The sequence below is a fragment of the Scyliorhinus torazame genome, chromosome 3 (assembly GCF_047496885.1).
Source record: "Scyliorhinus torazame isolate Kashiwa2021f chromosome 3, sScyTor2.1, whole genome shotgun sequence".
NCBI classification, from domain to species: domain Eukaryota; kingdom Metazoa; phylum Chordata; class Chondrichthyes; order Carcharhiniformes; family Scyliorhinidae; genus Scyliorhinus; species Scyliorhinus torazame.
Window position 1 is genome coordinate 241,421,051 of NC_092709.1, and position 26,056 is coordinate 241,447,106.

General features: G+C 45.5%; 1 protein-coding gene across 1 annotated transcript in view; it reads right to left on the bottom strand.

Moving 5' to 3' along the window:
• The window catches only part of itga2.2 (integrin, alpha 2 (CD49B, alpha 2 subunit of VLA-2 receptor), tandem duplicate 2), a 315,510-nt gene that overhangs the window by 108,373 nt on the left and 181,081 nt on the right, over positions 1 to 26,056 (bottom strand). The window contains exons 4-7 of the mRNA XM_072497064.1: positions 23,050 to 23,141; positions 21,228 to 21,342; positions 10,505 to 10,632; positions 7,793 to 7,941 (exon numbers count right to left, since the gene is read on the bottom strand). Of these exons, the coding sequence (XP_072353165.1) occupies positions 7,793 to 7,941; positions 10,505 to 10,632; positions 21,228 to 21,342; positions 23,050 to 23,141 (484 nt within the window). The remainder of the gene's footprint in view (positions 1 to 7,792; positions 7,942 to 10,504; positions 10,633 to 21,227; positions 21,343 to 23,049; positions 23,142 to 26,056) is intronic.

Genomic DNA, 26,056 nt, shown 5'->3' on the forward strand with positions numbered 1-26,056 from the left:
GGTCGGGATGAAGGCGCTCGCAACAGCGCCGCTCCCGATGGCCCTGGGGAAATACTCAGGGTAATAATAGCTTCATTGAGAATTTGGAGGCAGTTTCGCCAACACTTCAGGTTGGGGGCAGGGTCAAGGGAAATGCCGATTCGGGGGAACCACAGATTTGAGTCGGGGGGGGGGGGGGGTGGGGGGGGCGTAAATCTCGTTCATATGTTTTGATCCTGTCGAAAGCTGGAGGATTAGGGTAATCTCTAAAGTGGAGCATGTGAAACTGGACCCGGGCCCTCGGAAGGCCATATTTGGGGTGTCGGACCAGCTAGGGTAGGAAACGGGTGCGGAGGCAGATGTTGTAGTCTTCGCCTCGCTGATCGCCCAAAGGCGGATCCTGATAGGATGGAGAGCAACCTCTCCACCCTGTGCCCTGGCGTGGCGGGGGGACCTGTTGGAATTCTTGACTCTTGAGAAGGTTATGTTTGAACTGAGGGGAAGGATGGAGGGGTTCTACAATTCATGGGCATTATTCATTATGCACTTTCAAGAACTTATCATCGAACATTAGTTGGGGGTGGGGGGGGACGGGGGCGGTGTTTGTTGATGGTGACTCTGGGTGATTCCTGATTCCTTTTTGTCATTTGTTTATGTGAACATGCGGGCTAATGTTTGGGGTTTGGTGGGAAGATGGGATTGTTGTTATTGATCTGGGGATTGACATACTCGTTACTGGTTATTGTTTATTGTTGGTGGGTGTAAATTTGGGAGAAAATGTGAAAAAGGGGAATAAAAATATTTTAAAAATAAATAAATAAATCTGTTCAGTTAAACATCTACGTCCTATGGGTACATTTGTTATTTGTTCTTTTGTTGTTATTTATTTAAATCATGTAGGTTTCGAAATTAGATGATGTCCCACACAATGCTGTGGACTCAATTTTGTTGCAAAGTTGATCTTCTCATGATATTATCCATCTACTTATATAAACATTTTCGGTCTCCATCACATTCTGTAGTACTCCATTTTGTATAAAACACCAATGGATGATAACTGAACAATATTCAAAAATATGTACAAAAAGGGAGAGAAAAAGAGGAAGAAGTTGTTTGTGTCTTGCTGTTCATTCTGACATTGAGCAAAAGGCTCTTGTAGAAACAAGGGTGGAGGCAACTAATTACCAACAGCAACAATACTTCAAGGGGAGGCTGTGGCTCAGTGGGATTGTCACTGGACTAGTAATCCAGAGACCTGGGGTAATGCTCTGGGGGTCCTCGGCTCGAATCCCACCACGGCAGATATTCAAATTGAATTCAATGAAAATCTGGAATTAAAAAGTCTGGAGTTGACCATGAAACTATTGCCAATTGTTGTAAAAAACCCATCTGGTTCACTGATGTACTTCAGGGAAGGAAATCTGCCCTCCTTACAAGGTTTGGCCTACATGTGACTCCAGACCCATATAGCGATGTGCTGGGACTCTTTACTGCACCCCTCTGAAATGGCTGAGCAAACCACTCAGTTTAAGGGCAATTGGGGATGGGCAACAAATGCTGGCCCAGCCAGCGATGCCCACATCCCAAGAACAATCTAAAAAATGAATTGTTCTCTAATTAACCTCAGCACCTTTTCTCACACTTCTTCAACTGGTATCCTGAGCAATTACCTTAAAGGGACAGTTAACAGTTTAACATTCCAACAGGATGTTTGTGAGGAGTGCCATAGGAGATCAGCTGGTTTTTGGATAACAAAATAGACACAATGGTGAGAATCTTACTGATGGTAGGATTTCTCCCCCCCTTCCCCTCCCCCCTCCCCCCTTCCCTCCCCCTCCCCCCCTTCTCCCCCCCTCTCCCCCCTCCTCCCCCCCCTCTCCCCCCTCCTCCCCCCTCTCCCCCCTCCTCCCCCCCCTCCCCCCCCCTCCCCCCCTCCTCCCCCTCTTCCCCCCCTCTCCCCCTCTTCTCCCCCTCTCCCCCTCTCCCCCTCATCCCCCTCCCCCCTCCCCCTCCCCCCTCCCCCTCCCCCCTCTCCCCCTCCCCCCTCTCCCCTCTCCCCCCCCCCCCTCTCCCCTCTCCCCCCCCCTCCTCCCCCCTCTCCCCCCCTCCCCCTCTCCCTCCCCTCTCCCCCCCCCCTCCCCCCCCTCCCCTCTCCCCCCCTCCCCCCTTCTCCCCCCCCTCCCCTCCCCCCCTCACCACCAGAGAAATCAGGAGGGAACACATTCCCCCTATTCAGGAGGAGCGCTAATTGGCTGGAGCTGAGACTTCTGCCTCATTCTGGCAGAAGACTCACAGGCAATCCTGCAGTCCCAGCAGCACCACAGGAAGTGTTGGTCACAACTGGGACTATAAGTGTCACAACCCCAGGGCACACATGCATCTCAAATCTGCACGTTTCCTTTTGAAATCATTGATTGTTTCCATTTTGTTAGGACTATAAGGTAGTTTTAAGTGAATTAGATTTGTATTGAGAAACATTAGAAATAATGTATAGCTTTAAGTGGGTTCAATTTAATGCTTTTGTGTCTGGAAGAGTAAAACCTACAGTTAGATTTATGCTATATTCCTGGGGGTTGGATTCAATTCCAACTGTGATTTCTATTGTACTTAGACAGGATGTGGAGATGCTGGCGTTGGGCTGGGCTGGGCACAGTAAGTAGTCTTACAACACAGGTTAAGGTCCAACAAGATTATTTTGAATCATGAGCTTTTGGAGCATAGCTCCATCATCAGGTGAAGGAGCAGCGCTCCGAAAGCTCGGGATTCCAAATAAACCTGTTGGACTTTAACCTGGTGTTGTAAGACTTCTTACTGTATTTAGAAAGGGCTATGGTGTGAAGGGTAAATAAAGCAACATTAGTTGCTTAGTAACTGGGGCCTTATCAGCTTTTAAGTTTTAGTTTAGATAATTTGATTCAAGTTAGAGATAGGTGATGGGAGAGAAGGGAGCTCACACAGTTCTGCTCGAAGCAATTAGTTTTATAAAGCTAAAGAGGGAACAACTCTCTCAGCCTCGCTAGAAGAAAAGCTCCCCTATGGAGTAATGGTTGAGAAAACAGGTGCCGGAATTCTAAAATCCCACTAGTTAAGGAAACTACTGAAATGAAGAGACATTTTCAAGAAGTCTGGAGTTAACGGAATAGAGGAAACTGTGAACCAGAACAGATTATTGTTCAGTGAAGCCACAGAGGGTTGAAAATGCAGTGGATCGTGAGAGGCCAGAAAAATATCTGTAGTAGTGCTATGGTTTGTGAGAAATGACTACAGTTTGGGGGGCATATTTGAAATAATTGTGGAAACAGGTGGCTGGGCCTCAGAGCTTGTGTAAAAGCTTTTAAGACAAAGGAAACCTGAAGGTCGGGGTGTAAAAGTGAAACCTTGATGGAAGCGGTGGAGGGAAAGTATAAGTTAAAAGAAGATTTGAAAGTGTGACTATTGAAAGTGGAATTTGAATTCACTCCTGTGGAAGCTAGAGTTCAGTGAGGCAAGGTGGCTTTCATATGGATCATCTGGGAGTGGGACTTTGAGGATAAATCCACAGACATTCACTTGGGTTCAGTATGTCTTACCACAGTCATCTTTTGTGCTTAACAGGCATTCTGTCAATTAGACCATTGAACAAAGAACAAAGAAATGTACAGCACAGGAACAGGCCCTTCGGCCCTCCAAGCCCATGCCGACCATGCTGCCTGACTAAACTACAATCTTCTACACTTCCTGGGTCCGTATCCCTCTATTCCCATCCTATTCATGTATTTGTAAAGATGCCCCTTAAATGTCACTAGCGTCCCTGCTTCCACCACCTCCTCCGGTAGCGAGTTCCAGGCACCCACTACCCTCTGCGTAAAAAACTTGCCTCGTACATCTACTCTAAACCTTGCCCCTCTCACCTTAAACCTATGCCCCCTAGTAATTGACCCCTCTACCCCGGGGAAAAGCCTCTGACTATCCACTCAGTCTATGCCCCTCATAATTTTGTAGACCTCTATCAGGTCGTCCCTCAACCTCCTTCGTTCCAGTGAGAACAAACCAAGTTTATTCAACCGCTCCTCATAGCTAATGCCCTCCATACCAGGCAACATTCTGGTAAATCTCTTCTGCACCCTCTCTAAAGCCTCCACATCTTTCTGGTAGTGTGGCGACCAGAATTGAACACTATACTCCAAGTGTGGCCTAACTAAGGTTCCATACAGCTGCAACATGACTTGCCAATTCTTATACTCAATGCCCCGGCCAATGAAGGCAAGCATGCCGTATGCCTTCTTGACTACCTTCTCCACCTGTGTTGCCCCTTTCAGTGACCTGTGGACCTGTACTCCTGTACTCTTTGACTTTCAATACTCTTGAGGGTTCTACCATTCACTGTATATTCCCTACCTGCATTAGACCTTCCAAAATGCATGACCTCACATTTGTCCGGATTAAACTCCATCTGCCATCTCTCCGCCCAAGTCTCCAAACAATCTAAATCCTGCTGTATCCTCTGACAGTCCTCATCGCTATCCGCAATTCCACCAACCTTTGTGTCGTCTGCAAACTTACTAATCAGACCAGTTACATTTTCTTCCAAATCATTTATATACACTACAAACAGCAAAGGTCCCAGCACTGATCCCTGTGGAACACCACTGGTCACAGCCCTCCAATTAGAAAAGCATCCTTCCATTGCTACTCTCTGCCTTCTATGACCTAGCCAGTTCTGTATCCATCTTGCCAGCTCACCCCTGATCCCGTGTGACTTCACCTTTTGTACTAGTCTACCATGAGGGACCTTGTCAAAGGCCTTACTGAAGTCCATATAGACAACATCCACTGCCCTACCTGCATCAATCACCTTAGTGACCTCCTCGAAAAACTCTTATCAAGTTAGTGAGACACGACCTCCCCTTCACAAAACCATGCTGCCTCTCACTAATACGTCCATTTGCTTCCAAATGGGAGTAGATCCTGTCTCGAAGAATTCTCTCCAGTAATTTCCCTACCACTGAAGTAAGGCTCACTGGCCTGTAGTTCCCTGGATTATCCTTGCTACCCTTCTTAAACAGAGGAACAACATTGGCTATTCTCCAGTCCTCCGGGACATCACCTGAAGACAGTGAGAATCCAAAGATTTCTGTCAAGGCCTCAGCAATTTCCTCTCCAGCCTCCTTCAGTATTCTGGGGTAGATACCATCAGGCCCTGGGGACTTATCTACCCTAATATTTTTTAAGACACCCAACACCTCGTCTTCTTGCATCTCAATGTGACCCAGGCTATCTACACACCCTTCTCCAGACTCAACATCTACCAATTTCTTCTCTTTGGTGAATACTGATGCAAAGTATTCATTTAGTACCTCACCCATTTCCTCTGGCTCCACACATAGATTCCCTTGCCTATCCTTCAGTGGGCCAACCCTTTCCCTGGCCAACCTCTTGCTTTTTATGTACGTGTAAAAAGCCTTGGGATTTTCCTTAACCCTATTTGCCAATGACCTTTTGGGACCCCTTCTAGCTCTCCTGACTCCTTGCTTAAGTTCCTTCCTACTTTCCTTATATTCCACACAGGCTTCGTCTGTTTCCAGCCTTTTAGCCCTGACAAATGCCTCCCTTTTCTTTTTGACGAGGCCTACAATATCTCTCGTTATCCAAGGTTCCCGAAAATTGCCGTATTTATCCTTCTTCCTCACAGGAACATGCCGGTCCTGAATTGTAGCTTAAGATGTACTTTGCAATCCGTGGTAATCTTAAAATCTATGTGTTAAGCTAAGGGGAGTAAAGGAGTATTGAATCTTAATCCAATTTTTTCAGGTTTAATAAATGTTTTTTTCTTGTTGCTAAAACTAATTAGTGGCCCTGTGACTCTGTTCCTCCATGTTTTATAAAAAGTAAACGTTACAGTCTTTTGAACCAGGGTTCCATTCTGGGATCTTCCCATCCAGTCATAACATCGTAACAGCTTCCTCATGGGCAGTGGGTTCCAGGTCATTATCATTCGCTGTGTATAAAAAGTTCTTCCTCAAATTCCACCTGCATCTCTTGCCCAAAACCTTAAATTTGTGTCCCCAAGTCCTTGTACTATCAGCGAACAGGAACAGCATTTTCTTGTCTACCTTAGGTGGCACCGAGGGTGGCACAGTAGCACAGTGGTTAGCACTGTTGTTTCAAAGCTCTAGGGTCCCAGGTTCAATTCCTGGCTTGGGTCACTGTCTGTGCGGAGTCTGCACGTTCTCCCCGTGGCTGCGTGGGTTTCCTCCGGGTGCTCCGGTTTCCGCCCACAAGTCCAAAGATGTGCATGTTAGGTAGTTTGGCCATTCTAAATTGCCCTTAGTGTCCAAAAGGATAGGTGGAGTTACTGGGATAGTATGGAGATAGGGCGGGCTTAAGTAGTGTACTCTTTCCAAGGGCCGGTGCAGACTCGATGGGCCGAATGGCCTCCTTCTGCACTGTAAATTCTATGATTCTATGATTCTTAGAAAAGTCTGTTGAAATCTTGTACACCTCTATCAAATCTCCCATCAATCTTTTTTTTCTGAAGGAGAACAACCACAGCTTTTCCAAATTAACCGAGTAACAAAAATCCCACATCGTTGGAACCATTCTGGCAAATCTCCTCTACACCCTCTCAAGGACCCTCACAGCTTTCCTAAAGTGTGATAACAGGAACTGGATGCAATCCTTAAGTTGTGGCCTAACCAGAGCTTGGAAAAGTCCAGCATAACTTACTCAATGAAGGGCCACTTAAGAGCCTCTTACTGCCGTTGCTGGTACTTCAGCAGCGGCTGGTGAGCTCCTCACCACACAGGGAGATGTGAACTGTGCTGTGGGCATGGGAACGGCACTGCTCCTGAACAGGATCCTGTAGTTTATGGCAGGCATCTCCAGTGGCAAAGTCCATTCCTCCCACAAGAAGCCCATGACCCTCATAACTGGCAACCACCCCCCACCTTCCCCTCCCCCAACACACAAACACACGCACCTCACCGGGGCTTGCCTGATTGGTCTTGGTAAACTGCTTGCCTGGACCCTTGTGCCTCCTTGAGTTGGATGCTGCAGGCCTGATTCAGTCCCATCAGTGACCACCCCTCCTGAAGGCTCTGCTGGGACTGAAGTATTGGCCAGCAATTTCATCTTCTCTTAAAGGAGTGAAATGCAGAAAAGAACTGCCTGATCGATGTAAAATTCAACCAGGCCTTGCAAGGCCCGCTGGGGCAGGATTGTCAGTGACTTTGAGCTGGTGGATGGGGCCATGTAAGATCCCAGCCAAAAAAATGAAATTACAAATAAAAACAAATAAGTAATCATAGATCTGACAACAGCTCAGTAACAAAATTTAAACCAAGGCATTTCTTGTAAACATGAAGCGAATGTGGGAGATCCTCAATCTCAGCACAAATGAAAATATGAAATGAAAAAAATGAATGAAAATCGCTTATTGTCACAAGTAGGCTTCAAATAAAGTTACTGTGAAAAGCCCCTAGTCGTCACATTCCGGCACCTGTTCGGGGAGGCTGTTATGGGAATTAAACCGTGCTGCTGGCCTGCCTTGGTCTGCTTTCAAAGCCAGCAATTTAGCCCTGAGCTAAACAGCCCCTAAATATGTATATACTACCAGCCTATCATAGTTCACCACTGTAATGCCTGAATGAGGATTGTGCGTCAATGTCTCCATCTCTATTCCAAATTAATTTTTTCTCTTTTTATATGTGGGTGAACCTGCTCTGAACGTCCTGCATCAATGGCTTTTATTAGGAAGAAGAAATATTTTAGGCAGTTATTCCAGCAATATTTTTGTATAAACAATTACAAACAGTTACTTTAAGGCACAAATTACCTTGCAAAGTCAATTGCATCAGCTGTGTTTGTTGATGTTCCTAATTTTTGGCTGATGCCCGCTGCAATCTTCTCAACTTCAGCTGTTGAATTGTATGAGTTCAGCTTGAATTGAAATTTTGCATCTTCACCATACTGTATAATAGACACCTATTTGGATCAGATGGGTGAGATGATGATGTAGTGATCATGTCACTGCGCTAGTTAATTCTGAGGCCCCAAGCTAATGCACTGGGGACATACATTCAAATGCCACAATGGCAGCTGGTGGAATTTAAATTCAGTTAATAAATCTGGAATATAAAGCTATTCTCAGTAATGGTGACCATGACAATTATCATTGAACCATCTGGTTTACTAGTGTTCTTTAGAGAAAGGAATCTGCCATCCTTACCTGATCTGGCCTACATGTATTTCCTGACACACATGACTCATAACTGCCCTGTGAAATAGCCTGGCATGCCACTCAGTTCAAGGGCAATTAGGGATGGGCAACAAATATTGGCCGTGCCAATAATGCCCACATTCAATGAAAGAATAAAAAAATAAACATAAATATAATCACATTTCAGAGCAGGGCATAGAAGACAATATTTCATATATGTGCCTTTCAAAATGGCAGCATTACTGGCCCCTAGCTTTGGCTAACATTTTGCCAGAGGAAAGGCCCAAACCAGGGAATATTGGGGTGGGTAGAATCATTACCAAAACTACAGGGCGTCCAGGTCAACGGAAGTGAAATGCATATTGGCAGTGGGGCAGACAGGAAATTCAGCCATTTTATATCCCACAATATTCCTTACATCCTTCTGACAAATTTCCACCAATTGTTCTAACCACCTCTTGAATTTACTGATCCAATCAGCCATTGCTGCCTTCCCTGGCAATCCATTCTATACATTCACTGCGTTCTGCATAAAGTGGTCACATCTAAAGTTAAAAACAGAAAATGCTGAAATGCTCAGCAGGACTGGCAGCATCTGTGGAGAAAGAACCAGAGTTAACATTTCAGCTCAATGATTTTTGGTCGAAACTGGAAAAAGTTAGAGATGCACCAGTTTTTTCAGCAAGTACAGCGATGGGGAAAAGGGCAAGGGGAGACAAGTACTAAAGGGAAGGTCAGTGATAGTGTAGAAATGGTATCCCTTTTAAGTGATAAAACAAATGATGGTGGTTACATTGAAATTGCCTTTTCATCCTGGCTCTTCTGTTTAGCACTACTTTGTGCTTTGAGACAGGACTATAGCGGCACTGGGCTCCACTGGAACGCTCACTCCTTCTATGCAGTGAACAAGCCAACAGTATTTGTGTCTGGGTAAAGAACTAATTGCTATACAACGGCCACAAGCAGGAGCCCAAATAGCAATTAATCTCAGACAGATGACTGCCATTAGCAAAGATGTAAGACAAAAAAAAAAGGAGCAAACCATAACAAAAAAATATGAGCCTGACAACCTTAAGCTGCATTTTTCTGGTGCTCCAGCACAGAGGTTAGGTGCCACTGCAAACCTGAGTCTGTGCAAGGTGGACAATCTAGTAGTGCTCTAAATGGTATGGGTATCCATCCCTGTGATACAATGGGGGTGCTTTTGATTCGGGCTAAGGCAGGACCACAGGAGGTGGCTGATGTGACTCCAGCAATTTCCAGGCTAAAGAACCTTTAAGCCTCTCAGTTTTGCTAATCTTCCAAAAAAGATTGCACAAGTTGGATTTGAAACAAACTCATCCTTTGGGGAGCAAGTGAGCATGAGAGGAAGTGAATGGAGACAGATAAAGAGATGAAGCAGGTGGTTCAAAGGGAAAGAACTAAGGGTAGCATTAGGGGCGCAATGTGAGTGATTGGCGATAGGAAGTGGAGGGGTTACTGAGAAAACATTATTTTCGCTCATGGAATGTGGGTGTCACTGGCTCGGCCTGCATGTCTTGCCTTTCCCTAATTGACCTTTTTCAGAGGGCATTTAAGAGTTAACCACATTGCTGAGGATCTCGAATCACATGTAGGTCAGACCAAGTAAGGATGGTAGATTTCCTTCCCAGAGGCCATTAGTGAAACAGATGAGTTTTTTGCAATAATTGACAGTTGTTTCATGGTTAGATTTTTAACTCCAGATTTGTTAAATATACTGAATTCAAATTTTGCCATCTGCTGTGGTGGGATTCAAACCCAGGTGCCATAAAGGAAGTGAAGTAGCAGGGTGAAGAACGATTGATGGTAAAGTTAAGAGGAATGTAATCAATGAGACCACAATTTCTTCATAGACTTCAACAGGAAGCGCAACTTCCAGCTATAGGTGACTCCTTTCCCTGCTCCACTTTATTGCACCACTCTGCTTCCCACACAAGAGAGAAGGGAAATTATGGCGAGCAGGATAGAGGAAAAGAGAGAAACATGACAGCAATGGATTAGGTGAAAATGCAGACATATTCTCTCAGTTAACATGTGTAACACCACAAAACATCCACTATCACTGGCCACATTTCACACAGGTAGCCAAGTTCCAGAGTAGTCCTAAGGTGAAGTGGCTCAGAGCTGGAGTGGTAAATTGTGTGTAGATGTAACAAAACCACTATTATAACATTGTATACGTTTTCCTTATTTCTATATGAGAAATACTGACACAAACAACAAACATAATAGAAAATAAATCCATATCCATAAAAGAACATTTTAGAAAGCTAAAGAAATGTCGGAAGTAAAATAAAATGTAGTTACCTGAACTTCATGAGGGCCGATGTCTAAACTTCCTGTTAATTTTTTCAGGAAATCCTGGACTGGTTGCCAAGGATAGATACTGTTGGATCCATCCAGCACTATCACAAGATCCGTGTAGGTTCCACAACCTATAAGCAGAATAAAAACAATAGTGCTAATCATGTGATGTTGTATTACTATGATGTGGAGATGCCGGCGTTGGACTGGGGTGAGCACAGTACGAAGTCTTACAACGCCAGGTTAAAGTCCAACAGGTTTGTTTCGATGTCACTAGCTTTCGGAGCGCTGCTCCTTCCTCAGGTGAATGAAGAGGTCTCTTCATTCACCTGAGGAAGGAGCAGCGCTCCGAAAGCTAGTGACATCGAAACAAACCTGTTGGACTTTAACCTGGTGTTGTAAGACTTCGTACTGTTGTATTACTATGCAGCACCCACTCAATACTAAAGTTGATATTCCTATTGCTGTAATGCATAAGCCATGTTGCAGTTCCTGTGTATCTGAAAAGATAAAGATATAAGGGTAGAGTTTTTGCGCAGGGAGCAGGACATTATAAAAGATGTGTGCATAAACGTTTGACTAACTTGTTTGAGCTCTTTGATGTGGTAACAGAAAGGGTAAATGCGTATGTTATGGCAACCATGGAGGACACGGGGAATCAGCAATAGATCTCCCTGTGGGCTTCATGGAATATGAATTCCCCTATTGAGTGGGCAGAGGTTCGCGCAATAGGAAGTACATGGCGGGAGTTTAAAAGCTGCAGTTCCAACTCTGACCAGCATCTCTGTAGTTCCCCAGGCTGGGGCACAAGTGTTGTAAGCTGTGGCAACAGCCCTTTTTGTTACTTTAATAAAGGGAGTTATTGATAGAAGAATGGCCTTGGCTGGTTTAGCACAGGGCTAAATAGCTGGCTTTTAAAGCAGCCCAATGCAGGTCAGCAGCACGGGTTCAATTCCCGTACCAGCCTCCCCGAACAGGCGCCGGAATGTGGCGACTAGGGGATTTTCACAGTAACTTCATTTGAAGCCTACTTTTGACAATAAGCGATTTTCATTTCATTTCATTTTTCATTCATTTCATTTCATTTTGCATTTCATTTTCATTTCATTCATTGGCGATGAGGAGTAAAATCTGCTTTTTCTGAGCAATCTTCAGAGTTGAATACAAACAGCTTCTCCAGGAATAAACAAAATGCCTCTCTTCATTAAACGTGAACCTCATGACGTTAAGGAAGAAGACCGGCCCAAGACTGGGCATGCGTTACTTCTTCTGGGCTGATAGCATTGTGGGAGATGAGAAGCAGAAAGTGATTTTGCCGACAGCATGCAGGGCTCCGACATTAAGCGTGATTAAAATGTTGATCTACCCAGATGGCCCTGACTTGAATACTTTTGATGAGCTCATAGACTTAGTATGTAATCACTATGATCAGAAGCCCTCTATCATTCTCCAGAGATACCACTTTAATACAGTGGGGAGGACTTTGGGGGAACCTATCACTGAATTTTTAACCAGGTTGTGGAAACTGGATGAACTCTGTGAATTCAGCCCACTCCTGACCAAGATGTTGCAACTCAGATTGGTTTTTGGAATAACCAATGTCACAACTCAAGAAGAGTTACTGGCAGAGCCCAATCTAGATCGAAAAAAGCCATTGAGATAGCGCTATCCCTGGAGCACGCAAAAAAAAGTGTTCTAGAGCTACAGAGGGCACCTCGTGTAAAGGAGATGTTATAACCAACCCGGATCCTATTGACTGGGGACAATTGGTTACCACATGCTTCGTCGCCATCCTTAAATGGGACAACTCGGTAAGCCTTTGCAGGGACTATAAGCTTAGGGTCAATTGGGCTTCCAAATTGGATAAGTAACCCATGCGGTGAAAAGAAGACCTAAATGCCAAACTAATAGGTGGCCAGACATTCACTAAGTTAGATATAATAATAATCTTTATTAGTGTCACAAGGGGGCTTACATTAACACTGCAATGAAGTTACTGTGAAAATCCCCTAGTCGCCACACTGTTCGGGTGCACTGAGGGAGAATTCAGAATGTCCAATTCACCTGATAAGCACATCTTCCAGGGACTTGTGGGAGGAAACTGGAGCACCCGGAGAAAACCCACGCAGACACAGGGAGAACGTGCAGACTCCGCACAGCCAGTGACCCAAGCTAGGAATCGAACCTGGGTCCCTGGCGCTGTGAAGTAATAGTGCTAACAATGAGCCATGCCTATCTTCAACTCCAATTAGACAAGCCTTCTTGCAACTGTGTGATGGCCAACACACATAAGCCAGTACGCTTGCTTGCCCTTCGGGCTCTAGTCAGCAGGCGCCATATTCCAACGGGTTATGAAGAACATACTGCAAGGATTGCACAAAATGGCAGTGTACTTGAGTACAGTGAGATTCGAAAAAGAGCATCTGGCAAACCTAGATGAGGTCTTGTGGCGAATTTTGAAAGCAGGGATACATCTCAAAATAGGAGAAATGCTTTTTCCATGCAAACGATGAGACCTATTTGGGCTATCGGTTGGACAAAATAGGGCTATACCCAGTGGAGGACAAAATCAGGGCCATCAAGGAAGCGCCAACTCAAAGAAACACCACGGAATTGAAGTCCTTCCAGAGATCAGTCAATTATAATGGGAAGTTTATCCCGAACTTGGCCTCCTTGCACATACTACTGTGAAAGTACCAGAAATGGTCTTGGTGGCACCACAGGCGAAGGCCTTCAAAAAAGTAAAATGGCAGCTGCTGTCATCTATTTGGTTGGCACATTTTGACCCCAAAAAGGAACTCATTCTGATGTGTGATGCTTCTCCTTACGGGAATGGGCAGTACTCTCACACCGCAGGAAAGATGGAACAGAAAGACCCATTGCCTATGCATCCAGGCTCTCTCGGATGCCCAGCAGAGGCAGTGTCAAATCGAAAAGGAGGGCTGGGTGGTTATGTTTGATGTAACAAAATTTCACCTGTCTGTCTATGGCAGGTATTTTGCGAGTGACCCACCACAAGTCCTTGTTGGGACTTTTTAAGGAGGATAAAGCAATCCTTCCTATTGCCTCCAGCTGGATACAGTGGTGGGCTCTGTTACTTGCAGCTTATGGATATCTCCTAGCGCACCGCCCTGGAATGAGAATGGCTACTGATGATGCATCCCGCTACCTACCAGCCCAGCTCCCTTGATGGTGTTCGAAGACATGGGGCTGGGTTCTCCAAAAATGGGGCTATGTCCCCACGCCGGCGTAAAAACGCTGGCATTGCACTCCCGAGTTTCCTCAAAAAAATACAAGCTGATTCACTCACCTTCAGGGGGCTAGCAGGGATCCAGAATGCTTCATGCAGCTTTGACTGCGGATACAGGCCCTCGCACTTCCGGTTTCGCGTACGCGCATGCGCACGGTGGCAGCCTCCAGCCGCTGCGCCGAGCACCATGGCAGACTCGGACCGCGGAGGCATCTGGAAGATGTCGGCCCCCCCAATTGGCCGTGCGCCCAAAGATCCGTCCGGCCCGATCTCTCCCCCGGCTGCCCATAAGGCCCCCGCCCCCCAGCAGGGCGGCCGCGGACACGAGCATCCCGACCGGCAATACTATGTTAGTTCCACGCTGTCGGGAACTCGGCCGGTCGGGAGCGGAGCATCGCTGGGGCTTCTGGCAATGGCTCCTCAGCCGCGTGGAATAATTTGCGGAAACGGCGATTCTCCGGGACCCGAGAATCGCCGGGCCCGATTCCAGCGCAAAAATGGATTCTCCGCCCTCGCGCCAAACGCGATTTTGGAGCGCGGCTGCAGAGAATCCAGCCCATGATGTGGAGATGCCGCCGTTGGACTGGGGTGGGCACAGTAAGAAGTCTTACAACACCAGGTTAAAGTCCAGGTCTTTAACCTGGTATTGTCAGACTTCTTACGGTGTTGGAAGAGGTCACGATGACCCTACATTTCTTAGAGATGCTACCAGTGTCTGCAAAGCAAATCAAGACCTTGTCACAAAAGGACCCAACACTGTCAAAATGGAAGCACAAAATCCTGAACGGCGGAGTCCAAGGTCAACCCTCCAATGCATGAAACCTTACTTGACCAAGAAAGATGAATTTCCATCCCGGGTGGACGTCCCCCACCCTGCCTGGCACCCAATCCTACTGGAGCTACATACTGGCCATCTTGGGGTCTCTAAAATGAAAATGCTCGCCTGGAGCTACATCAGGTGGCCCAGTCTCAACTCGGACATTACGGACTTGGTGAAGCAATATAATTCATGTCAGGAAAAGCGGAAACTCTCTCTTTTGACCTCCCTACACCCATGGGCGTGGCCAGGTAGGCCATAGGTGTGGATGCATGTCGATTTTGCCAGGCTTTTTCTGGGTTCTATGTTTCTGATCCTGGTGGATGTACACTCCAAATGGTTGGAGGGACACCACATGGGCTCCATGACCTCCCACACTATGACTGAGAAACTCCTTCAGAGATTTTGCTCACATGGCATACCATGTGTCCTAGCTTCTGACACTGTATTAGAGATACAGTGAAAAGTATTGTTCTGGGCAGCTCAGGCAGATCATTCCAAACATGAAAAGAAAATACATAATAGGGCAAACATAAAATATACAATGTAAATATTAGACACAGACATCGGGTGAAGATGTGTGAAGCGATCAGATCAGCCCATCAGTCCATAAGAGGGTCGTTTAGGAGACTGGTAACAGCGGGGAAGAAGCTTTTTTTGAACCTGTTAGTGTGTGTTCTCAGACTTTTGTATCTCCTGCCCGATGGAAGAAGTTGGAGACCTTCAAAATCGGTACGAAAAAGCAACCGGTGACATCCATCTGATCAGCCATGATCGTGAATAATGGCGGAGCAGGCTCGAAGGGCCAAAAGGCCTCCTCCAGCTCCTATCTTCTATGTATTTATGTATCTATGAGACCAAATTGGCCTGGTTTTTATTTGATTATAAAACCACACATCACACTATAACAGGAATCGCCCTAGTGTAACTGTTAATGGGACGACGGCCCCCCACAAGATTAAGCCGCCTATTCCCAAATCTGGCGGGGAGGGTAGAGACTGGCCCGAGAGAATCAGAAAATAAATTATGATCTGTGAGATCTGAAAGAATATTTGGGTTCTATTTGAGGCCTCCGGAGTCACATTGGAGACTCCATGAAGGTCCAGGATACGGGCAGAACTCAACCAAACAATTTTGTGTCATTGTGGGCGAATTTGGCAGGGTGTTTCCCGCTGGCTTTTTGGGCGAGATCCAGACCCTGGTACTCACCCACACGTAGGGTGCAAATGAAAAGCAGCGGGCCACGGTGCAACATGGCTGATGGAAGCTGGGGGATACTGCTCCCAGGATCTACCCGGCTCCCGATGCCTCGCGAGGTCCAATGAGATCTCGCGAGATGTTGCAATGTAAATCCTGCCCATTGTGGGCGGGATCATTTTTGGGGAAATCTGCATATTAGAGCGAACAGCTAGTCTCACTTTAATGTGCAGTTTCCCGAGGCACCTGTGGCATTGGGATCTATCCCCTTTGTGCTGGTCTCCACAAATGAGGAGCAGATTTAACAGCCATTGTGGCGGTCTCCCAGGGAATGGGAGGCTCCCATGTGCCACCTGGGTGCCAGCCTGGCATTGCAAAGGTGCCCTAGTGGCACTGCTGCTAGTGTGCCAGGCTGGCATTTTTCATTGTGGAAATCGGGCCAGGGGTACATGCACGTGTGTTTGGGGGGGGGGGGGGCAAGAGCCAGGGACCCCCTCATAGTGAATTCGGGCTTGGAGGGGGGTTGCGTCAGGGGCTTGAGTAATTTAAAAATGGTGTCTCGATCTCTTCCTGCACCATGCAGAAAACAGGGCTGTGTGTGGCCTCAGTCGCGCGTTCCCCGCTGTGGCCCCGTATCGAACCCGAGTGACATTGATAGCGTTGTTTTTCTTTCCACTGCGAGTGCCGGGAAACACGCGGTTAAAATCGCTTGCTATGAGACTTGGTTCCATACGGTTAAATCGTGTCCATAGTTTTTTTTGGGACCCACACTTTTTCAGCAGTGGGGAGCTGAACACTCTGGCAAGACCCTCTCCTCAGAGATAGGGCCACCATTTTAAAGGGTGTCCTGATTTCTAAGTGAGCTTGAGGGTCCCCCACAGCGCCCACCCACGGACAATGTCACCCCCACACATATTGGCATTACCCCCCTTGCCCCCAAGTGAGGACACACTGCTCTGGAGTTGCTGAGGGAACCCCCATTTTGGGCCCCTCTTTCAAAACCCCCACTCTTCACTCCTCAAACCTTTATGAGTTTCCTTCATACCCCCCTTCACACTCCCATCCTTCATAACTCCCATCTCCACTTTCATAGGCATGGTCTCCCTCCCAACCCATGGCACTGCCACCCCTCCACTGCCACCTTGGCACCACCACCTGCGCACCCTGGCAGTACCAGAGTGACAGTGCTAAGTCTGGCGGTGCCAAGCTCACCCCCACAACCCAAAGATGTGCAGGGTAGTTGGATTGGCCACGCTAAATTGCCCCTTAATTGGAAAAAATGAATTGGGTACTCTAAATTAAAATAAATAAATAGGCTGATCTGGAACTCGCCCAACAAGAGAGAGACCCAGATCATGACGTCTCAAGAGGTTCAGTTGAATCTCGGGAGATGTTTTGAGCATCCCGAATTTCACGAGAATCCTCTCGTGAGATTCAACTGCCTTGTCCTGACAGCAAGTTTGGTGTGATGAGGCTGTTAAATTGTACCTAAGGTCTTGAGGAAACACCTGGACCACCTTAGAAGTAGGAGTCCATCTCCGTGCAAGCCTCACCACTGGCCTTCAAAATCATGAAGGGTATGGACATGGTAGACCCTTGGTCAATCAGAATTGACTTGCCAACCAATCAGCACCCTTTACTCCAGTAGTATAAGTTGATGTGATCGCTTGAAATTTGGAATTCTTGTGTTTGTCCTGATGAGTGCAAAATGAAAAGCTTTGGCAACATGTCTTTCTTTTCAGCAACAAATAGAAAACATTGCTTCTAGGTATGAATGTTTTGGAAGGTGTTTGTCTACTTTCTTCAGACACTGGTGAAGGAGTATCTCCCGATCAACAGAAAGTTGAAGCCATCGCAGATTCTATAAACATGCTGGAAATCTAAAGTCTGCCAGGACTCGCCATGTACTGTATTCACTTCATTCCTGACCTCGCGACGTGATCTGGAAAAAGAGGCCACGAAGTGGGAGTGGACTGGACACATAAGCAGGCTGGACGGCAGATCTAAAGATGCTCCTCAGCAAGTTGCACAAATGCCTATTTTGACCCTGAGAAAATCATCCAGCTAGTCATGGATGCCAGCCCTGGTGGCTTCTGTGCAGTTCTTCTGCAGAGAGACAAGGCAGGTAATCCATCCAGCATTGCAAAGGCAAACAGATTGCTAATCCCTGCAGACCAAGTCATTGGCAACAGAGAGAGAAAAACACATTCAATCACATGAGATATCTTACACTTCCATCTCTGCTTGTATGGAGGCACGTTTGAAATATTAAACATACATAGACCACTGGTACACAGCGACCACGACACCACACAACCCTGCTATGCCAACTCTGCAAGACGTGCCAGATCATCGAAATGGGTACCACCATTACACGTGAGAACACCACTCATCAGGTATGCGGTACATACTCGTGTGACTCGGCCAACGTTGTCTACCTCATATGCTTCAGGAAAGGATGTCCCGAAGCGTGGTACATTGGCGAGACCATGCAGACACTGCGACAATGGATGAACGGAGATTCACTACAATCGCCAGGCAGGAATGTTCCCTTCCAGTTGGGGAACACTTCAGCAGTCAAGGGCATTCAGCCTCTGATCTTCAAGTAAGTGTTCTCCAAGGCGGCCTTCAGGACGCACGACAACTCAGAATTACGGAGAAGAAACTGATTGCCAAGTTCCGCACACATGAGTGCAGCCTCAACCGGGACCTTGGATTCATGTCTCATTACATTCAACCCTCACCATCTGGCCTGGGCTTGTAAAATCCTACCAACCGTCGTGGCTTGAGACAATTCACACCTCTTTAACCTGTGATTATCCCTCTCTCCAGTTGCTCTGTCTTGATCTGTAAAGACTTAATTACTTACAAGGACTCGCATTCAAGGTATCGTCTTGCATCATTGACTTTATCTATATACGTGTTTCTGGAAACCACCTCTTCATTCACCTGATGAAGGAGCTGCGCTCCGAAAGCTCGTGATTCGAAAAAAACCTGTTGGACTTTAAGCTGGTGTTGTAAGACTTCTTACTGTGCTCACCCCAGTCCAATGCCGGCATCTCCACATCACTGGTAAATTTGTTCAATAGCCCACAAAACAAACCACGAGCTCAAACAAAGTAAAAACAGAACATGCTGGATAAACTGAGCAGGTCTGGCAGCATCTGTGGTGGGAGAAACAGACTTAACATTTCGAGTCTATATGACTCTTCGACAGGCTCAAATAAATTGTTGGACATTCAAACTACAAGAGTTCAAGTTCCAGGCAATCTCAACCCAGCAGACTATATTTCCGGGTTGCCGACAGTCAGACCTACTAGTTGTGAAGAAGAAGTTGCTGAACAACATCTCAACTATATAAGTCTATATGTGTTTTGCCAAAGTCGCTAAAACTAGTTGATATCTAAGTGCCACCAAAACAAGATGAAGTGTTTCAGCCATATATGGTAATGACAGAATCGCTAAACTGGAAAAGTAGGATCGCGAGAGTGAGTACAAACAAAATCACTCACAAACTACAAGATCTACTTCACAGAGCTAGTGATCAGTAGGCAGACTTGATCGAGAACAGAAAGATTGAATGAAGGTAAGTGCAGAGTGAAACATGAAATTTAGACCCACACCACTAAAGCCAGCAGATACATTGCTCAATAAAATGTAATGGTCACATTGGAAAGCAAACAACCCCAAAAATGACATCCATCCATTTGCTGTGATGAACATCACAGGATCAATGACCACTACTAAACACAGTTTTCAAATCATCACATGAAACGTGTCATTCAAAAAGCACTGAAACAAATATTGTAAATACTGAGTGTGATTTAGATATCGGCATTTCAGTTGAAGAGTCAGTTAAATGAGAACACAGATGTCAGACGATATCCTATATGTGAGAGAAAGTATAAGCCATACATAAGTGGTTATCTTATGAAGCAAATGATTTTCGGTTGGTAAACAAATGCTGTATCTCATTGTATAATATTGAGTGCATTAGTAAATTGATACAAAAGTTAGAATATACAGTAGTGTAACTGATGAAGTTGAATATTCAAGTTATGATTAAGTTATTGTTTGCACTTTTGGAAATAAACTATTGAAACACAGTATGCCTCTCATTTACTAAGAAAGGGAGGGATGTAGTCTTTGAAAATTGAACTGTGCACTTTGCCTACTTAATGCTACCATGCCCATATATGAGCAGAGGTAAACTAGAGGGAGAATAACGCCTCTTCCCTGCGACCCCCTCTTCCCTGGGACCCCTTGAACTTCCCTTAGCCTCCGGTACCCAGATTTAGTCTCAGCCATCATGCAATTCCTCTTTTGTCTGCTGCAGTTCTTGTTGCTGCTGGCACTGGGGACTGCTGGATTAGCTGGCAGCTCTCTCGGGTGGGATTGCCTCCCAGGTGAGGTGTGGACATCCCACCTGCAGCCACGTAATGGTCATTTGAGTGTGAAATGGCAGCAGGGCAGTCACAGTCGGGATGTATTCCTGCTGACTCTTCGGACAACAACTAGCGAGACCCAGCCATCCAAAAAATTCAGGCCCATGTTTTAACATAATGTGCAGCAGTTTTGCTTCTAAATTCTCAATACTGAATTGTTACTTTGCAAGAACTTTCCCCTTAAGACTTGTGATATCCTGCAAGGGAGGTAAAGGCCATGGGGTGTCACGCCCTGTATGATGCTGATTAGTGGTAGTGAGGGCATGCATGACAGGTCAAAGGATTCATCAACAGTAAGTTTCAAATGGCAGGAAAGGCAGAAATCACATTTTCAGCAAGATCATAACAGCATAGAGTTAACACTTTAGCAAAAAGAAAGACAGACTGATGAGAAAGAAAATGAAACTGAACATAAAGGAAAAGATAACAATATTTCAAAGAACCAGGTGCATCAGTTTTGCATCTATGTCCTAGGACTTGGGCCCACTGATCCTGATAGAATAAACTCTGTCAAGTGTGGCTGGGACAAAATATTTAAATAGCTATTGGAGTTTTCTGGTGCAAAGCCCGTGCAAAGTGCTAAGGATTTATGTTACAGCCTTTATAAAGCTAAGCCTAGATGAAGGTGGCTGCAGAAACCTGGGGGGCAGCATGCAAATAGGGAGACCCTTGTCTTAGGTAATTGACTGTCAGGTTGTCAGACTGGCTGACTCAAATGTCTTTACCTGACCACTTTTAAGAGATGAAACATGTGGCAGAAGCAATCAGAGGGAAAAGAGGAGTACATGGAAGCTGAAAGGGAAAGTCTACCATTACATTGAGACTGACCAATAACCACTTCCTGACTGAGAGTTAGCAAAGGAAAATGAAGGAGGGATAGAGAAACATCCACGATACTCCAGGGGAAGCTGTGGAAAAATGTGTTTTGAAAAGCTCTGGGAACGTAGTAATGTTCTTTTTAGAATGTCTGACATTTTCTAATATTACATCCACAATATCTGCAATGAAATAGCTTACGGCCAAGAGCTGGTGAGAAGGTATTTGATAATTGGAAGTTTGAATTTATATCAGCACACAATCCTCTTGGAAAATACTGCTGGCCACACTTCTGTGCCCACAATGGAGCACAAGTCTGAAAAAAAGTAAAATAAATGAATTCTATTGATAGCAATACTGTCAAATATATAGGAGGTAATTTTCAAACTTAAAAGAATCAAGTAATAACATTATAAATTGTCATGGATTCTATATCGGACCATTTGAGGTGGGTGTGGAGGAATGAGTTAGTATTAAGTTAGCATGGGGCGAAAGGGGCTGGGGGTGGGTGGGTAATGGATTTAAATGGCATAAAGGGGAAATGGGAAGTGGGTGGGCATGAGGGATGGGGGTAAGGGACAGAGGGTCTAAAATATAAGCAAACAATGGGGCCAAATTCCAGGGAATTTAGGTGGGCCTATTAGCCAGCCCACCTCGGCATTGGGCTGCGGCTATGGCTGCCTCCGATCTGCTTCATGGGCCGGTGAGTCCAACTCCATCCCAATTTGGCCTCCACAGTTGGAAAATTAGGTCTGATGGGGAACTTTCTAACAGGCAGGTCTGTGGAGTCAGTAAATTTCTTGACTCGAGCTGCCCACTTTGGGAGGGAAAACACTGGTCTCCTTTGCTATGTGTAGAGGTTATATTAGCGGAGCTGTTGCAACAATTTGTCTGCCTAACCCCCAGAAAGGGAATGGAGCATGACACAAATAAATCTAAAAGAGAGACAAGGGGCGTCATTCTCCGACCCCCCGCCGTGTCGGAGAATGACCGTTGGCCGCCGTGAATCCCGCCCCCGCCCCCGCCGAAGTCTCCGCTCCCGGAGATTGGGCGGGGCGGGAATCGGGCCACGCCGGTTGGCGGGACCCCCCCCCCGCTCGATTCTCCGGCCCGGATGGGCCGAAGTCCCGCCCAGAAATTGCCTGTCCCACCGGCGTAAATCAAACCTGGTATTTACCGGCAGGACCAGGCGGCGTGGGCGGGCTCCGGGGTCCTGGGGGGGGCGCGGGGCGATAACGCTCCCGCGCATGCGCGGGGAATCTGACAGCGGCCACTGACGCTCCCGCGCATGCGCCGCATTTCCGCGCCAGCTGGCGGGGCAACAAACGCCATTTCCACCAGCTGGCGGGGCGGAAATCCCTCCGGTGTCGGCCGAGCCCCTCAATGTTGGGGCTAGGCCGCCAAAGATGTGGAGCATTCCGCACCTTTGGGCCGGCGCGATGCCCGTCTGATTGGCGCCGTCTTTGGCGCCAGTCGGCGGACATCGCGCCGTTGGGGGAAAATTTCGCCCAAGATATTTTCTTATTTAATAAAGACTGTTAAATCATAATGTACACCTTCAAATTCCAAAGCATTTAACCAAAATAAACTGACAGTGTGCAACATTTACAATTAGATATCTTATTGATTAAGAACAAGCAATTGAAAGGAGGCCTGTCCCTTAAGTAACAAGGTAGTAAATATGTGCTTCAAAAGTAGGTCAACTATTGCCCAAAGGAAATCTTCCTGGTATATGGAAATGTATTTAAAGATATTGGTGGTAATATACTCAGAGAAACAAATTGTGTTTAAATAAAGTATGGTTCTATAAATGTACGATCGATGCGGCTGAATTGGAACAGTTTAATTTAATCTGTTCTTTTACCTGTTTCTGAAAAGTGATCTTGACTACTTGTTTCAACTAATCACGAATACTCACACTCTGAGGAAATTGTGTAAAGTTTGAAAGTTGTGTAGTCTTCGGCTCAGTATCACACCTGTGGGCCTCTTTAAGGAAATACTTAGTTTGAAAATTCATATTTACCAAAAATCCACCAGTTTTATCATTCCTGATAAGTGTTGAACCAGCACTCATGTTCTGCTTGACCTCTGTCACATTTGGAAAAGTCATTACATCTGAAATATCAACAAAAACAACTGATAAAATGTTATATTTTGGTATTCAGTTCACAGAGTGAAAATGGCATTGCAATTGTCAAGGCTAAAGTGATAATTCAGTTTGTGGGCCAACTCAAATCTAATCTGTTCATTCAATTAAATGGTGGTTGGTAGAACAATAATCAATTTGCCTAATACATTAAAAATCTTTATCAACAATGGAAAATAATGCTGATAATTTGAGAACTGTTTGTGCCAAATTTCTATCTCAATGCAGAAGAGTGTGTGTGCTCAAATGGCGTTCTGATTTCCTTTGGAGGAAATTCAATTTCCCTCTGCATTCCTGACCCAGTGCCATTTTTGTTCTGGCCTATTTGTGGTTTCGGAAAACTGAATCTGCAAAAGGCACACCTGGCCCCACCGAGGTCGGCTTCCCCACTTTAAAAGGGGGCCAGAAATCAGATTTGCTCCCAGATAGCATTTTCATCAGTTGGTGAGAAGTTTTCAAAGTCCGTTGAAAGCATGCCAGGTTTGAGAGATCTATGTCACTCTTAGATGATGCACTGTGATGGAGATATATTTTTAATGCAGTGATTCATCAGAGGAAACTGCCCTGCAAAGGTAAGTTGACCCTTACATTGATCAGCAATGTGTAATTGTTCACATGCATTACAGTACTTTACCAATGGAGAAAGTACCAAATTGTATTAAAATGTGGAAAAAATGGCATATTTTGTTCTCTTATTTAATTGGACTGGCAGATTTGGCTACTTAAAAATAAATGATTCTGATGGTAGAAAGATTTCCTGCACCTGCTCCCCCTCCATTAATTGATAGGTGCTCTGATTTGAAATGGAAATGAATATCTCTTCTGTCATGGATGGGAAGCTTTTGTTATGAAGCTCTACCATTATGAATGCATAGTAGGGTTTCAAATGTTTCAGCACATCAGATCTAAGAACTATTGAAATATTTGTGAGGTTATAATAGATTTTGGGCAGGATTTCCCAGCTCCACCTTTTGCTAGGATCATTCAGTCCTGCTCTTTGGGATGCTGAATCTTCCATGACGGGTTCCAACATTGAAAAGTCCGAAAGTCCAGCCTATGTCTGTGATGTGTTTGTTTACGAACCTAATAGACACCTAAAAGATTACAACTATTTTCTTTTTCCTTTGCTTTGTTTAGTCCAGTATTATTGTTAGTAAGTTTGAATAAAATGGTTTATGATATTTTAAGTCTATTTTCAATTAAGTGGTTTGATTTTCATATTGGTTTAATGCCATAACATCTGCTGTCCCTTGAAGCACCCTTCCAATATCCACTAGATACAGAACCAATAAACAATTCAATAACCTTGGCAAGCCTTTTAAATGTTTATGAATGAAAACAAATCACCCATTCAAAAATCCCTTTGAAAAAGCATTCAAAATTGTCCACATAAACACACTGGCATTGAATAAAGGCTTCAAACAAAGATTAAGGGGTTAATTAGCATTCTCATATGCTGAGCAAACCCACATTGGAACGATGAGATGGGAGATGTGCAGAGCCACATTTAAAAATTTCCCCTACGTTAGCACGGTAGCATAAGTGGATAGCACTGTGGCTTCACAGCGCCAGGGTCCCAGGTTCGATTCCTCTCTGGGTCACTGTCTGTGCGGAGTCTGCACGTTCTTCCCGTGTCTGCGTGGGTTTCCTCCGGGTGCTCCGGTTTCCCCCACAGTGCAAAGACGTGCAGGTTAGGTGGATTGGCCATGATAAATTGCCCTTAGTGACCAAAAAGGTTAGGAGGGGTTATCGGGTTACGGGGATAGGGTGGAAGTGAGGGCTTAAGTGGATCGGTGCAGACTCGATGGGCCGAATGGCCTCCTTCTGCACTGTATGTTCTATATTCTATGTTTCCCGCCACCCACCATTTTAACTGGTTTGGAAATCATGTCACTTGAAGTGACATCAGGTCCACTATTTAAATCTCTGCTGGAAGATCAAATTTTGTTTCCCATAATATTTATATGGACGTGTATGGGCTTGTGAAGGCTGTGGGAACCTTGCCAATTAATTTATCTTGCAAAATGTTGTTGGCATGCTGTAGCGTTGGGAAAGGTTTGACCTGTATGTTTAAAAGGTTTTGTCAATGCCCTTTATGTCCCTCATGATCCCGCCCAGACCCCTCATACCAAACTTGTTCCCTCCATTCCCTCTAGCCCTTAGATTTCACAAAGCATTCATAATGATGCCATCTGGACAAATAGATGTCTGACCATTTGTTTAGCTGTATGATCTCATTCTGAATATTTGGTTGAGCTCCAAGATAGCTAATGGATGTAGCCCTGTAGGCAATGTTTACAGAATTGCAAAGGGTAATGTTAGCTTTGTTTGACTGACAGCTTTATGATGTTGTAAATTATTATTTATTTGATGTGGTTTTTCAATGCCTGTTTGTTATTTGGACAATATTAGGAGGTTTTAAGGGGGTTAAACTTTTTGTCATTGACACTATGAATGTTTCTGTGTGATTGACATTTCCCATAGTCCCAGATGACCATAGGCTGCTTTGTCCTTTTGAGGGGGAGAGCTGACTGGTGGTGATTTAACCTGAGGATCACCATACCTCAGGCAAGGGACTTAGCAGTTCTAAGTCTATGCCTGGCAGGAGCCAGATCAGGCGAACTAATTTCCCGCAGGTGGCTTGACTGCTTCTGAGCTTACCATCCAGCTAAGGAAAGTGGCGGGCTTCCACTGCTGCCACTCCAATCTGAGGATTGACAGCCTTGAAGCCTTAGCAGGCCCACCAGCAGAGGTGGGGTTTGCAGAGGCAGGTCAAGAATCGGAATGGGACTCAACACTGATGCCATTAGAGTTAAATATAAACACTTAGGGTACCCAACAAACCTGTCTGATAGGAGCAAAACCCCTCAAGATAGCTGCAGGG